The sequence below is a fragment of the Bos javanicus genome, chromosome 9 (assembly GCF_032452875.1).
Source record: "Bos javanicus breed banteng chromosome 9, ARS-OSU_banteng_1.0, whole genome shotgun sequence".
Lineage (NCBI taxonomy): Eukaryota > Metazoa > Chordata > Mammalia > Artiodactyla > Bovidae > Bos > Bos javanicus.
This window is the reverse complement of record NC_083876.1, coordinates 21,548,660-21,562,484: the sequence shown is the minus strand read 5'-3', so window position 1 is coordinate 21,562,484 and position 13,825 is coordinate 21,548,660. Positions and strand designations below refer to the sequence as shown.

Genomic DNA, 13,825 nt, shown 5'->3' with positions numbered 1-13,825 from the left:
TCTCATCCACCCAGCCAGGTGCATTCTGACCTCAGCAGCTGTTTCAGGACAAAACACCTTGGTCTTCGATGTTCTATACAATCTGAACATAGAATTTGGAAAGAAAGTAGGAGTAGAGTACAGTTCCAGTTCAGTTTTAAGCTTAAAAGGAAAATGAAATGACAGGGGGAAGGAAGGCTCCCAGAGGAAAAGCTGCAGAGAGCAGCCACAGGAGTGGCTGTGAACTGAGGCTCTGCCACTTCTGTCAGTTCCTTAACCTTCCTCTGCCTCATCTCTCCCATCTGGAAAACGGGGATGTGATATGTAGAGCTCTGATATGTGGAGAAAGTATAAAAGAAATGGTGTCTATAAGATACTGAGCATAGTGTCTGGCACATTATAACCAACTCAGTAACATTAAGTACTCTCCAGGCCAAAATGGAACTTTTTATTTTGCTAAGTCCAGATAGACTGTCACTTTTAAATCCAGGTTAACTGGCCATAAGTGTTTCTTTTTTTAGCTTTCCTTTAAGAACTACAGATACAGACATATAGCATTATATTGCCATAGATCTTTCTCCCCTTTAAGATGAGAAAAAGTAAATTATTTACCAAAAAGCTACAGAAATTAAAGCCTGTTTAAAGCCTAGTATACAGACATGTATATGGCAACTCTGCACCTAAATTTAATCCAAGGGTAACTGTGTTGAGAGGTGATCTTGGCAATGAACATGTTTGGAGAGTGGGGACTTTCTCATTTGATAATTAGTTTGGTTTCTAGGGAAAAAGAAATACTTGCAATTGCAAAATTTGCAATTTCATGTAAGGATGAACCGTTTCTTTTCCAGAATGTAAATATTATCTCAGTTTGAAGACAGGGAGAAGAGGGACAAAGAACAACGAACAACAGACACTTTCATTCAACAATATGTATAAAGTGGCCACTATGAATCAGGCCCATATGAATCCAGTCAAATACTATGCAGTGTTGCCAAAAGTAAGAGATCCCAGATGTAATAGCACAGGAGGTGGCAGGTCTGGATTATTGGGATTAGGAAGGGTGCTAGCAAGGGAGAACCCAGATGCAGAGGCCTAACACTTTGTTAGAGGGTCAGGGAAGTGTCAGCCACAAAGTCCTGGAGACTTGGGAGAAGGCATCTTGCCCCACTGCCCCTGGGACTCACCCTTCTCCAGCATAGGATCTAATGCACTGCAGGCTCTCTGGCAGCTGGCCTCAGGCTCCACCTCTGCCTCTCAGCCATGCTCTCCACTCTTGGGAAAGGTCATGAGAGCAGCCAGGCAGAAAAGAGCAGCCTCTGCCAGGGAGGTGCCCACCTAGAGAACCAGGCTGCAGTATCCCTTGTCAGCCTGGTGTAAATTGAGACTGGGCCCTTATGTTAGGAATCACATGGACAACTTGCCAAAATGTAGATTCCTTTAGCCCCACAGGCCAAAATCTTTAAGATTTCCTGAAGCCCAGGTAGCCAAGGGCTGAGAGACTCTAATGCTTTCTTTTTTCTTCCCCACTTTTTTTGGGAGAAGGGTTAAAGTATAAAATAATGGCAGTGGGGCTAAACCTATTTTTTTTTTTTTTTTTTTTTTAGTGCAGTGTACCCAATACTGGGCTTCTCAGCTGGCTCAGACAGTAAAGAATCCACCTGCAATGCCGGAGACCCAGGTTCGAGCCCTGGGTCCAGAATATCCCCTGGAGAAGGGAATGACTACCCACTCCAGTAGTCTTGAGTGGAGAATTCCATGGACAGAGGAGCCTGGCAGGCTATAGTACATGGTGTTGCAGTCAGACGTGACTGAGTGACTAACTTTCATTTTCACCTACTACATAATCTACTCCATTGCTTTTGTTTTCAGGGGCAGAATTCATACTAGCCTTGAACATGTGTTTCATTATAGAAAAGGCCTTTTCTTTTTCGTTCAAATCCAGAGGTTCAAAGTACCAGGGGGTACTGGTAGGCTACATATATCCTATTTCTGAAAACTATGGCTAAATAGCACTCCCCAGAGAAATGAGTGGAGAAGGCAATGGCCCCCCATTCCAGTACTCTTCCCTGGAAAATCCCATGGACAGAGGAGCCTGGTAGGCTGCAGTCCATGGGGTCGCTAAGAGTCAGACACGACTGAGCGACTTCACTTTCACTTTTCACTTTCATGTATTGGAGAAGGAAATGGCAACCCACTCCAGTGTTCTTACTTGGAGAATCCCAGGGACATGGAAAATCCCATGGACAAAGGAGCCTGGTGGGCTGCTGTCTATAGGGTTGCACAGAGTCAGACAGACTGAAGCGACTTAGCAGCAGCAGCAGAGAAATGGGTTGGTTTCGAGGCCTGAACTCACCACTGATTAGCTATGAAATTTGGGCAAATCTATACCTCACAATTCTTGTTTCCAAATCCCTGTGATAGAGGATATCTTCTCAAGTGAAGATTAAACGAGGTGTTAAGTGTAAAGAGCTAAGGAGAGTATTGCCCGGAGGTTCTCAGGAAGTTCCTAGAACCAATCTGGTTTGTATCGAGATGTACCACCAATCTCATTTCTTACAGTGGCGGTCTATAAGGCCTTGCTCAAACTCCAATTCTCTTACATTCTTCCCTTTTGCTGGCAGTGCTTTTCTCCTTTCCCAACTACCAAGGCAAGTCCACTTTTCAAGATCCGATCAAAAGGACGCCGCTCCTCTCGTCTCCCCCAGCTCCGCTGGTCCCAGTTAGTCCACCATTGTGTGTGTGTGTACTATGTCGCTTCAGTCGTGTCCGGCTGTTTCTGACCCCGTGGATTGTAGCCCACCAGGCTCCTCTGTCCATGGGGTTCTCCAGGCAAGAGTGCTGGAGTGAGTTTTCACGCGCTCCTCCAGGGGATCTTCCCGACCCAGGGATGGAACCCGCGTCTCTCATGTCTCCTGAATCGGCAGGCGGATTCTTAACCACTGTGCCACCAGGGAAGTCCAAGTCCATCACTGCTCTATGTCAAATCACACCTTTCTCACAACACACGCGCAGTTATGCACAGGTGACTAGATCCATGAGTGTGCATCTGGGGAAGCGATGGGTCCGTGAGAATCGTGTGGTTGGTTGTTCCGCGGTCCCTTCCGGGACTCCCGCACCTCGCGAGGCCGGCGCTGAGGAGTAATGGCTTCCGTCTGCGGTCCCGCTGGTTCCTCCGCTTTGAGAGCAGCGCCGCAGGGCACCGGCAGGGGGCGGCGTTGCCACGCAGCTGGAGGCTCGGCGGGTGACCGTCCCCCCTAACTCTCCAGCACCCGCCTCAAGGCACTCAGCTTCGGTGACGAGGCCGGGGCTCCCCCTGTTCGGAGGTGGGGTCGTATTCCCTCGCAGGCAGGGCGGCCGGGGTCGTGCGGGGCCACAGGCGGGGGTTTCCAAGCTTCCCAGGCGCCCCCCACCCCAGGAGCCCGCAGCCTCCACGAGAAGGAAAGTTACTCTTTTAAGTTTGAAAAGAGGCATCGAGCAGCCAGAATTGACAGTCCGAAGAGGGGGGCGCTTTCCAGCAAAGACCGGGGTGGGCTGGGCGGGGGGCGCGTGTGAGCGCGAGGGCCCACGGAGATAACACCACGCTCCTTTCGCGCCGTTGAGGCGACTGAAGTTGAGGGGCTGCGAGAGGAACGTTTGTGTCCTTTAAACTCGTACTTTTCGCGGGTCGTGAAACACCAGCTCGTTTCACACCGGCATTAGCACACTCACTTGAAAAAGGAAAACCTTATGCGCCCCGGGAACGAACGCGCTTCTCCGCCTCAGGTCTCGGCGACAGAACGCGCCGCCGGAGCGTCCGGCCCGGCTCGGCAGCCCTTCGGGCGACCGGGCGGCCGCGCGCTCCCCGCGCGCCGCACTCCGGGCCCGCCGGGTCCTCAGCCGCTGGCGGCGCGCCCTTCCGGCTGTCAGGCCCGCCGGGGCGCCCGCTCGGAGACGCGCGCTAGCCCCACGCCGCGCCCCCGGCCCGCTCGCGCGCGCGGGAGACGGGCGCACGCTCGGCCCCGCCCCCGCGCTCCGCGGGCTCACGCCGAGCTCCCCGCGCCGCCTGAGGTCTGGAGAATCGAAACCCGGGGGAGCTCGCCCTTCCCCTCGCGCGCGCCGCCTGACCGGCAAGGGGAAGTGGGCGCCTTAGTTCTCGCCGAGGCCGGGTTTATTAACGGAGTAAATGGTCTAGCTTGACACCACACATTGTCTAATAAAACGATGGTCGGGGGTTGGGGGAGTCGAAAGAACCTCTGGAGCCCCGTCCACATGCCATAATGACGCGCCAGAAAAGGCGAGAATTTTATGTTTGGGAAGTTTCTGCAGTTGCGCGAATTTCGCCGGGCTCTGGTTGTGCGGGCGACTTAGAACTCTTGAGGCATCGGAAACCTTTCTTCGTTGGAGGGGAAAAAATAAAAAATAAAAAGAGGGGCTTTGTGTGTGGGGGGGGGAAATCCATACGTCAAATATAAGTACAAGCACACGAGTGCACACTCACAACCGCCGCCGGCCTCGCGCTCCGGGACCGGCCGCCGCAGCCTTTCAGCTCCGCGGGGCTCGGGCAGCGGGGCGGGCGGGCGGGGGCGGTGCCCTATGCAGATGAGGAGGGTGTGGCGATTCGTGCGGCGCAGGGCCCCGGAAGCGCCCAGAGGACCTCGTATAAAAAAAGTACTGAGGCCGTTTCTCCCGCACAACTGCTAAAGCTCCAGAGACAGGAACGTGTGCGGCGGCGGCGGCGGCGGCGGCAGCAGGAGCCGCCACCTCCGGGACCACCGCGACTCAGGCGGCGCGGGCGGGGGCGAGGGGCGGGAGTGGCCGGCGCGGGCGGCGGGGGTCTAGGAAGGACTCGAGTCGCTCGCCGCGGCCGGGAGCGCACTCGCTGCTCGCGAAGAGTTGTCTCGCAGTTCCTCGCTCGCCGCGCTCCTAGAAGGGGCGGCCGCCTCCAGGTGACACAGACGGGACTCCCGCTTGCGCTTTTCCAGATGCATCAGAGATACTTTTGGTGCGGGGCTGCTCTTGCGGGGCGCGGCGCGCGGCTGGGGAACCGCGGGGGCCTGGGGAGGGAGCGTCTCTGGGGTGTCCCCCTAGGCGAGGCGGGGGGATTCAAGCGGGGAAAGGGGGCGCGTTCCTGCCTTCGCGGCCCCCCCCCCTCCCCCGTCCGCCCGGCCGCTTCTCAGCGTCCTCAGCGCGCTCCTTCCCCCACTTCCCCCCCCCGTTCTCTCTTAGGACCGACCAGGGCCAAGTGGCGTTCGGCGGGCACTTCATGGCGGAAGGCGAAGAGTACTTTGCCATGGCCGAGGACGAGCTGGCCGGCGGCCCCTACATCCCCCTGGGCGGCGATCTGAGCGGCGGCGACTGCGGCGGCGGCGGCGGCGGCGGCGGGTTTGCCGGGCACTGCTTGGAATACTGCGAGAGCCCCACCGCGCACTGCAACGTGCTGAACTGGGAGCAAGTGCAGCGGCTGGACGGCATCCTGAGCGAGACCATCCCGATCCACGGGCGCGGCAACTTCCCCACGCTCGAGCTGCAGCCCAGCCTGATCGTGAAGGTGGTGCGGCGGCGGCTGGCCGAGAAGCGCATCGGCGTCCGCGACGTGCGCCTCAACGGCTCGGCCGCCAGCCACGTCCTGCACCAGGACAGCGGCCTGGGCTACAAAGACCTGGACCTGATCTTCTGCGCCGACCTGCGTGGGGAAGAGGAGTTTCAGACTGTGAAGGACGTCGTGCTGGACTGCCTGTTGGACTTCTTACCCGAAGGGGTGAACAAGGAGAAGATCACACCACTCACGCTCAAGGTAAATCACCTCCCCCCACCCCCGCCACCCCAGAGGGGCCCGGGGCCCCCGCGGCGGGCCGGGCGCGAGTGCTGCACGGCTGACACCCGGGGCTCGGGTCGGCCACCTGGACCCGTGTGCGCGCCCTGGCTAATTTTGCTTTTCAGTTATCTTATTTTTTTTTCTGAGTTCACGAAGGTGCGTGGACTTGTGTCTGAGTGTTTTCGTTGACTTGCTGCTTCAGCGCCCCGCGCCTTCTGCTTCCTCATCTGCCTTGCCCTCTCTTCCTTCTCCTTATTTTTTAACTCTTGGCTTTCCTTGCTTGAGTCGTGTCCGGAGTACATTCGTACATTCTGATAAGTAGAAGAGTGAAATGTTGTCCATTTTTTTTTTTTTTTTTTGAGTCATTGGATGTTTGAGTCTCCTGCAGCCTGCAGCAGAGGCGAGTCAATGGGCTTATTATTGTGTTGGAAAAAGTGACTAATTTCCTAGCTGCTTTCTGCTGACTCCAGGCATTAAGATTAAATACGGCTTTTCTCCTGGTTGGTTGTTGGGTTCGGGATATAATGGGTCCCCTCCTCCCCACTTTGGCTCAAAGCGCGTTAAAATGATCTGAGGAACCAGCCTCCCAGAATGTCTTAATTTAGTTCATATTTGATTTTAGCTACAGAATCCCTGCGGGGACCCACAAGATACTGATCCTATCAGTTGCCTGGCGGGTGGAGGGGAAACTAGGTGACTAGGGACAGGATGAGAGGCAGACTGACTTTTTACTGTAGGCCCTTCTGTCTTTTGAATATTGCAGCTATATTGTGTGAATCTTGTACCTGTAAGAGCATTCTCAAAAAATAACATTTCAAAAGTCAGACATGACAACAGAACCGCTTAGTACTGTGCTATGTCTGCCAAAAGCCTCAAACTATTACTTCTAGTCTCTTTCCCAGACAGCAGAACCACTCGTTAAATGTATTTTTTGTTGTTGTTGTTTTCAGAAGACTGTTTAATGTTTAAACCTGTAGGTAGTGTTTTGCTGAAACTTGACAAAACAAAAGGGGAGGAGCAAAATAATTCTCAGCTGTGATGAGGATGTATTTATTATTTTTTTCTAGGTTTGCTCATCTTCTTGTTTTGTCTTTTAAATTGTAGGAAGCTTATGTGCAGAAAATGGTTAAAGTGTGCAATGACTCTGACCGATGGAGTCTTATATCCCTGTCAAACAACAGTGGCAAAAATGTGGAACTGAAATTTGTGGATTCCCTCCGGAGGCAGTTTGAATTTAGTGTAGATTCTTTTCAAATCAAATTAGACTCTCTTCTCCTCTTTTACGAGTGTTCAGAGAACCCGATGACTGAAACGTTTCACCCCACAATAATCGGGGAGAGCGTCTATGGCGATTTCCATGAAGCCTTTGATCACCTTTGTAACAAGATCATTGCCACGCGGAACCCGGAGGAAATCAGAGGGGGAGGCCTGTTAAAGTACTGCAACCTCTTAGTGAGGGGCTTTAGGCCCGCCTCTGATGAAATCAAGACCCTTCAGAGGTATATGTGTTCCAGGTTTTTCATCGACTTCTCAGACATTGGAGAGCAGCAGAGAAAACTGGAGTCCTATTTGCAGAACCACTTCGTGGGCTTGGAAGACCGCAAGTATGACTATCTCATGACCCTTCATGGAGTGGTGAATGAGAGTACCGTGTGTCTGATGGGACATGAAAGAAGACAGACTTTAAACCTGATCACAATGCTGGCTATCCGGGTGCTAGCTGACCAGAATGTCATCCCTAACGTGGCCAATGTCACTTGCTATTACCAGCCGGCCCCCTATGTAGCAGATGCCAACTTTAGCAATTACTACATTGCACAGGTCCAGCCAGTGTTCACATGCCAGCAACAGACGTACTCCACTTGGCTACCCTGCAATTAAGAATCATTTAAAAATGTCCTGTGGGGAAGCCATTTCAGACAAGATAGGAAAAAAAAGAGAAAGAGAGAGAGAAAAGAAAAATAAAAAGAAAAAGGTTGAGTGATCCAGCCCTTATTAGGGATATGTTTTGTGCAATGATGATCTGCTCCTGGTTTTAAACTTGGCAAAGCTTTGTGGATCTTTTCATAGGTATGGGGGCACGATCTCAAAATAACCCACCCACCACTACCAACCCTCCCGCCTGATTCTCCTACCCAATTGGATTCTTTCCTGAAACAAAAGAGACCTGTCATTAAAAGCAACCAGGTTCTCCTAAAATAACTAGAGACAGAGGAAAAAAAAAGCTTGATGACAATATGGGTCTGCAGTACCTGCTCCCATAGCTTTGCCATAGGAAAAAAAGACAAGTGGATAGTTTCTTATAAGATGGAATTCATGAAAGGGAATATACAGAGATTAAAAAAAGGTCTCCCTCCAACTTAATTATCAATTCAGGAGTTCAGATAGTAACAATGGTACAGAAAGAAGGGGTACACCAACATTGGGATTGCTGAGGCTTGTAGTGAATACTATCTGTGGAACTCTCCCATTGCGCTAATAGAAATGGCTTGCTCCAAGTGAACAGTAGTAGGTTGGTGCAGTTCTCATAACAAACAGCAGAACTTATGATGACACAATCCATTATTTCCAGCTGCGTGCATAGCTCACATTTTTTAAAATGTGAAAATGCAAGCAAAAACAGCTGTAGCAAAGAAAGTATGCTCAAGGACCAAAGATTTACCAGATAAAAATACCCAAGTAGAAGAGAGATAGTAGAATATATAAAGAGTTACTATATTTGTTACACACCAATATACATCAAAGTGCCTGTTGCCTTCTGAAAATTTGAAGTGGAAAAATTTTATGGTTTAATGACTTATTTTATCAGGGACTCAAGAAGAAAATAAAACAACACATAAGCTTGTGAATGGTGGAGGAGATGCCCTATTTTTTTCTTGACAAATACTTGTATAAAGTTAACATTGTTGGTGTGATGTTATCCTAGGTACATGTGTATGTGTGTGTATATTATGTGTATATGTATACATATTTGTGATATGTGTATATACACACAGTTCATTGACTATGGTCTAGAATAATGTAGCAAATAGGAAATGTTTAAATACTGTGTGCTTTTATGTTTTCAACAGGATGACCTGAGACGTGGGCATATTGCAGTGATGAATTAAATCCCACATCTAAAAAACTTAAAGTGAATGAAGGAGGAAAACAATTAATATATTTGATAGATTGAGCAGAGATTATACCTTTTTAGTGAGTGTTTTTGTTTTTGTTTTCTTTTTATTTTGTGAGCCATAGAATTCCACAAATGGGAGAATATTTGTTTGGCAGAGCACTCTTTTTTTTATACTGAACTGCCATTTTGACAGTTTGAACCCTTTTAGTTTTTGTAATACTTGCAATACCTCCATGATGTATAATCCAGTGGATCATGGATCAGTGATAGTCTGTTTAAATCCCTGACTGCTCAAAAGAATTTCTGGTGATCTGAACACTACTTATTAATATTTAAATGAATTTTTAAATGAGTGCATTATGCATTCCAGGACCACTAGAGTTTAGTAAATGTGAAATGACCCTTTTTAAAGAGTATTTGCACAATTGCTTAAAATTTATATATGAGATATATATTATATATAAAATTTTATAAATTCATGCCAACATGAAACATCTTCGATCTGGTTGTCACACTGCATTTAAATATTTAGTACTGTACTTCAAATTCACTCACTTTGCATCGAATCAGTTCCAACTTTATTTTCTGTCTCAAGAGACCAGTTACACCTTTGTGAAATGAACTGGCGTTACTATTTCAGTTCAGTGACAGCTAATCTTGAATCCATCCCTTCTCCCAGCCTTTAATTTCTTTGGACACTGGTCTCTGAAAATGCATTTGTTGAAAACAAAACTTAACATCCGAAAACCTTCCCTCTTGTCTTGTGAGGCAGCCACATCATCCCTTACCAACCCTAGTGGATGACTGCTTACTATGTGCAGCCCTCTGAAGAATCAACTGATTGTTGTCATCCATTAGAGAAGGATTGGGGAAGAAAATAGCATCATCCTATTGGCAGTGTAATCTGTTTGTTATCCGGGCATCCCTCAGATGCTCATTGTTAGTTTAATCCATCCAACTACCTTTCTTGCGCATCTTTCTTTGAAGCCTTAACCGGAACTTGATGGGTTTGCTGGAGTAGCCTCCCTGTGAACTCTGTCCCAGCTGTAACAGCTACTGCACTGCCACTCGCTGTTTTGTAGGGAACTTTTTCTTCTCCCATGCTGGCTCCGACTCGCTCACTCCAGCCCTGGGTTTTGAGAAATTCATTGCTAATTCCCAGGAAATGTTCCATTTGCAGATTAAGCCTGATACTAAATGGTCAGAAACCCAGAGCTCCATCCTCCTTACCTGTTTGGACATTCCCTAAGATTAAAGCTAAGGGAACACTCGGGAATGGAGGAGGAGCGTCTGGGCATCTGCCTTGTTCCTTCTTATCCTAACTCTTGATGGATGAGTCGTCCACTATTTCACAAAGAATCTGGAGGTCTCCGGCTCTGCCAGAGCAACGATCCGCTGTTATTTTATGGCACAGATTCTTGTATGGAGGGGCCTTCTTTGAAAAATACACTTTTCATTTGTTTTCTGATATTTATGTTCTTTTCTTGCTTACTCCAGGGCTGGTAGCATAGTTGGAAATGCCAGCACCTGGCTTTCAGTTAGAACAGGCTGTACTCAAGACAACCTTCGGCATTTACTTTGATTGATATAATTTATTTCCCTTTTGTATGTACTATAGTCTTGTGCATATGTAGTTGAACAAACGGTGGAATATATGTCTATCTTTGTGGATGTGTGGCCTAAACATTTGAATGTCTGGTGAGAGAGAGCCATGTGTCATAGGTCAGAAGAAAGGACAGCTCTCAACTCCTGATTAGTGTCTGTGATTTGCTTACCTTTGTGTTTATCTGGTCGAGTGCGCTGTTACTTTAAAGCAGGAAGAAGTTGTTTTTTTTTTTTTTTTTTCCTCTGCTGGAGGTTCTTCTCACCTGTCCAGCCTGGCACATCAGGGAACACTTCACCCATGACAGTGCCCTTTTAACAAGTTGACTTTGTTTGCAGTAAAGTCTCATTGCCTCAAGATGTCTTACATCAAGATGGACTTTTCCTTTCCAGAAACAGGATCAAATATTTGCTCACTCTTGGTATTGGGTGGACTGTTTTAATGAGGCTCCAGCATTGCAAGGATGGAAGGTCTGTAAGCCAAGCCAAGGAGGAAACGCCAAGAAGAGTGAACATACTGTTCGTTTTTGCCACACCTTTCTGTTTGCTTATTGTAGGTTGCCTTACTGCGTGTAAAGTTGTTTTCAGTGCAATGCTTGCCAAATAAATATTGTGAACTATTTTGTAAATGAAATGTATTATGTTAAAAGCTGTCAGCAGTTCAGAAATAAGCTTTTTTGTTGTTTGAAGACAACATGTGTTAGATGACGCCAAAAGCCAAAAAAAGTAATTTCATATATAGTACCTGTTTGAATATAATCTTTTTTTATGATCTCTCATAGCATAGCCTTTTTAGTGCTAAGAAAGAATCTCTATGTAATATTTTGTCATAATAATGGCTTGCTAACAAAGTACATGGTCAAAGTACAGAGTTGGAAGATGGCAAGTAACTTGGTGAGAATGGCTGCAAATCCTTGCAGAATAGAGGAGTCTCTGCCCGCTGGCTGTCTCTTCGACCTCTCTACAACCATCACCTGCTCCGAGACGTCCTGTTTGCAGCAAGCTGCTTCTGGGGTCACTCTTTTGGAATACTTTCACTTTAGACTGTGTCACAGGCAGAAAAGGAGTTGATGGAGAATGGACTCTTTAAAAACTGACATGTTTGAATCAACGCTAGAGGGAACAGATTGTGAATTTTGTTTACAGCATCCAATATTTGGATTTTTTTTTTTGTAAATAAAAAGAAGTTATTTTTTTCTATTGATTTGTGTGTTGTCTTCCGTGTCTGTGCTGTCTAAAGACCATATCCTCCGAGTCCAGCTGTGTCCATGAGAAAAGATGGGGCAGTGTTTGGAGAAGACCCACCTTTATCAACTTCTGATTGGAGTACAAGTCACTAAAATGCCCAGCTTACAGCCAGCCCAACTCTTGACTGGCTCGGTCAGCTCCATTAGAATCTAGATAATGAGTACTGACATTTTGAATCTGGTTATGAGCTTAGCCGTGTTAAGTGCCGCAGGCAGAGCTGTCTTCCAGGATCAGTAGAGGCTCCTGATTCTGGACTGTAGGGCTGCTGTAGCCCTGAGGGGGCTTTGGTTCTCGGGAGTAGCCCAAGTGCTGTGATGAGGTCATCACCGGTTTTATGTGTGTCATCTAAGGCTCTATAGTGTTACTCAGAGTGTTCACCTTGGGAGGAAGGGAGGACCTTTTGAAAGTCACTAATTGGAAGGAAGAGTGATCATAGGATCTAATTTGTGCTTTATTTGTGTGCATGTACCGAGTGCAAAGACATTGCTCTTTGACAAGCATTTCGTGTAATCTCACCTGTTCAGATTGCCAGGGAGCAGCCATTTATTTTTTCTATGTGTTTCTTTGGAGACTTTCTCACTACTAGTAGTATGAGAGTTTGGTAAGCCTCAGCTAATATAGGACATCCTTGTGGTTTATAAAACCATTGAAAGTTCTGATGTTGGACAGAATGCATGCTTGACACTGTATCTAAGAAAGAGCCATTCCTGGTATTCAAAGCCAGTTTCCCTCACATACACATTATAAAAATACTAGGTGGTTATTGGGTTTGGTAGTGGTATTTGTGTGTCATTCTCTTCTTCCTTTGTTGCAACCTCTTCATTTTTTTTACAACCATCCCTTGCATGTCTGTGGTCATCACAAGACTCCTTTTTAAGCAAGGGTTGAATAAGGACAGTATATATTAAGCTCCTACTTAAAGGGTAGCCTTAGGTATACCCTACTATTTCTAGTTGAACTACCAGACTGCACCTAGCTAAGCCTGGAGAGAAGTAACGCACTCTTCTTTTCTTTGGGAATAATCTTAACTTGCATGCAATAGTTTCTTTGAGAAGAAAAAAGACAAAAAATTAATACCCAGAAAGCAAAAACAAGGAAATCAAAATCATAATTTTAGAATATTAAGTAGAATATAACTGTTAAAATCATTAAATACCTCAGAAATTAAGCCGTAATTTCCTTCTTAGAACTAAGTTTAAAATAAAAATATGAATGTCCTGCAGTCTAATAGCAAATACAGTCAAGTGGGAGAGGGGGAGAAAAATGATTTAAATTGACAATGGCTTACACCCAGCAACACCCAGGTCTTGATTTCTAGTGCTGTGCTCCCAAAAAAGGAACCAGGTCTCCTTTGACAAATGGCTGGATCAAGGGCTGGGACAGGGAATACTTCGGAGGAATCTGGAACATCTTGTTTCAGAAAGATAAGATGTGCTAAAAAAGGAAAAACAGCAACAACAAAAAACAGGGATGAAGGGCATGTCAAAAGGACACAGGGGCCATCTGAGAGAACTCCAATGGCCATAACTAGAACAATTTGAGCAAAAAAAAAAAAAAAAAAAATAGTAGTATTTGATTCTAACCTAAAATATAAAATGTCTGTGAGTCCACCACATGGATAGAAATAGATGGTTACATAAATAAATGGAAGCAAAAAAAATAAATTTCCCATGCAGAATTCCAAATAATCCGTGTAGATACTGCTTACTCCAGGAGGTAGAGCTTAACTCCCAGCCTGTTAAGCATGAGCTGGGTGTGATGACTTATTTCTAAAGTGCATTGTATGGAAAAAAGTGAATAAAGAATACTTTTACCACTGGAGAGACCGGACAGACCTTCTAAGCCGGGTGATCATGGTCCCCATCATTAGTGATAAATCATGACAATAACAAACACCCTTGGTTATGAGATGGTGAAAATGGTACTTTACCTCCACAATCTTCCTCTCCAAAGCTGTAATGTCTAATTGTGAGAAGAGAAAAAGACAAATTTGAATTGAGGGGTATACTATAAAGTATCAGACTAGTATTCCTTAAATCATCAAAACATAGAAAAATCTGAAAACTGCTACAGCGAAGAGGAGC

At 46.8% G+C, this 13,825-nt stretch overlaps 1 protein-coding gene across 2 annotated transcripts; it reads left to right on the top strand.

Moving 5' to 3' along the window:
• The first annotated feature begins 4,617 nt into the window (after positions 1 to 4,617).
• On the top strand, positions 4,618 to 11,697 carry TENT5A (terminal nucleotidyltransferase 5A). 2 transcript variants are annotated; one of them, XM_061427289.1, is made up of 3 exons: positions 4,618 to 4,960; positions 5,185 to 5,752; positions 6,878 to 11,697. In XM_061427289.1, the coding sequence occupies exons 1-3, from the start codon at positions 4,941 to 4,943 to the stop codon at positions 7,652 to 7,654; spliced, it is 1,365 nt and encodes a 454-aa protein (XP_061283273.1). In that variant the 5' UTR covers positions 4,618 to 4,940; the 3' UTR covers positions 7,655 to 11,697. The 2 variants fall into 2 exon arrangements, with proteins under 2 accessions (XP_061283273.1, XP_061283272.1); XM_061427288.1 differs by having other exon boundaries at positions 4,819 to 4,904.
• The last annotated feature ends 2,128 nt before the right edge of the window (positions 11,698 to 13,825 follow it).

Excerpts from the sequence above, each read along its gene's own strand:
- TENT5A (XM_061427289.1), top strand. The coding sequence starts at position 4,941 with ATGCATCAGAGATACTTTTG. Across the intron at positions 4,961-5,184 it reads ATGCATCAGAGATACTTTTG|GACCGACCAGGGCCAAGTGG; the intron begins GTGCGGGGCTGC and ends GTTCTCTCTTAG. Across the intron at positions 5,753-6,877 it reads TCACACCACTCACGCTCAAG|GAAGCTTATGTGCAGAAAAT; the intron begins GTAAATCACCTC and ends TTTAAATTGTAG.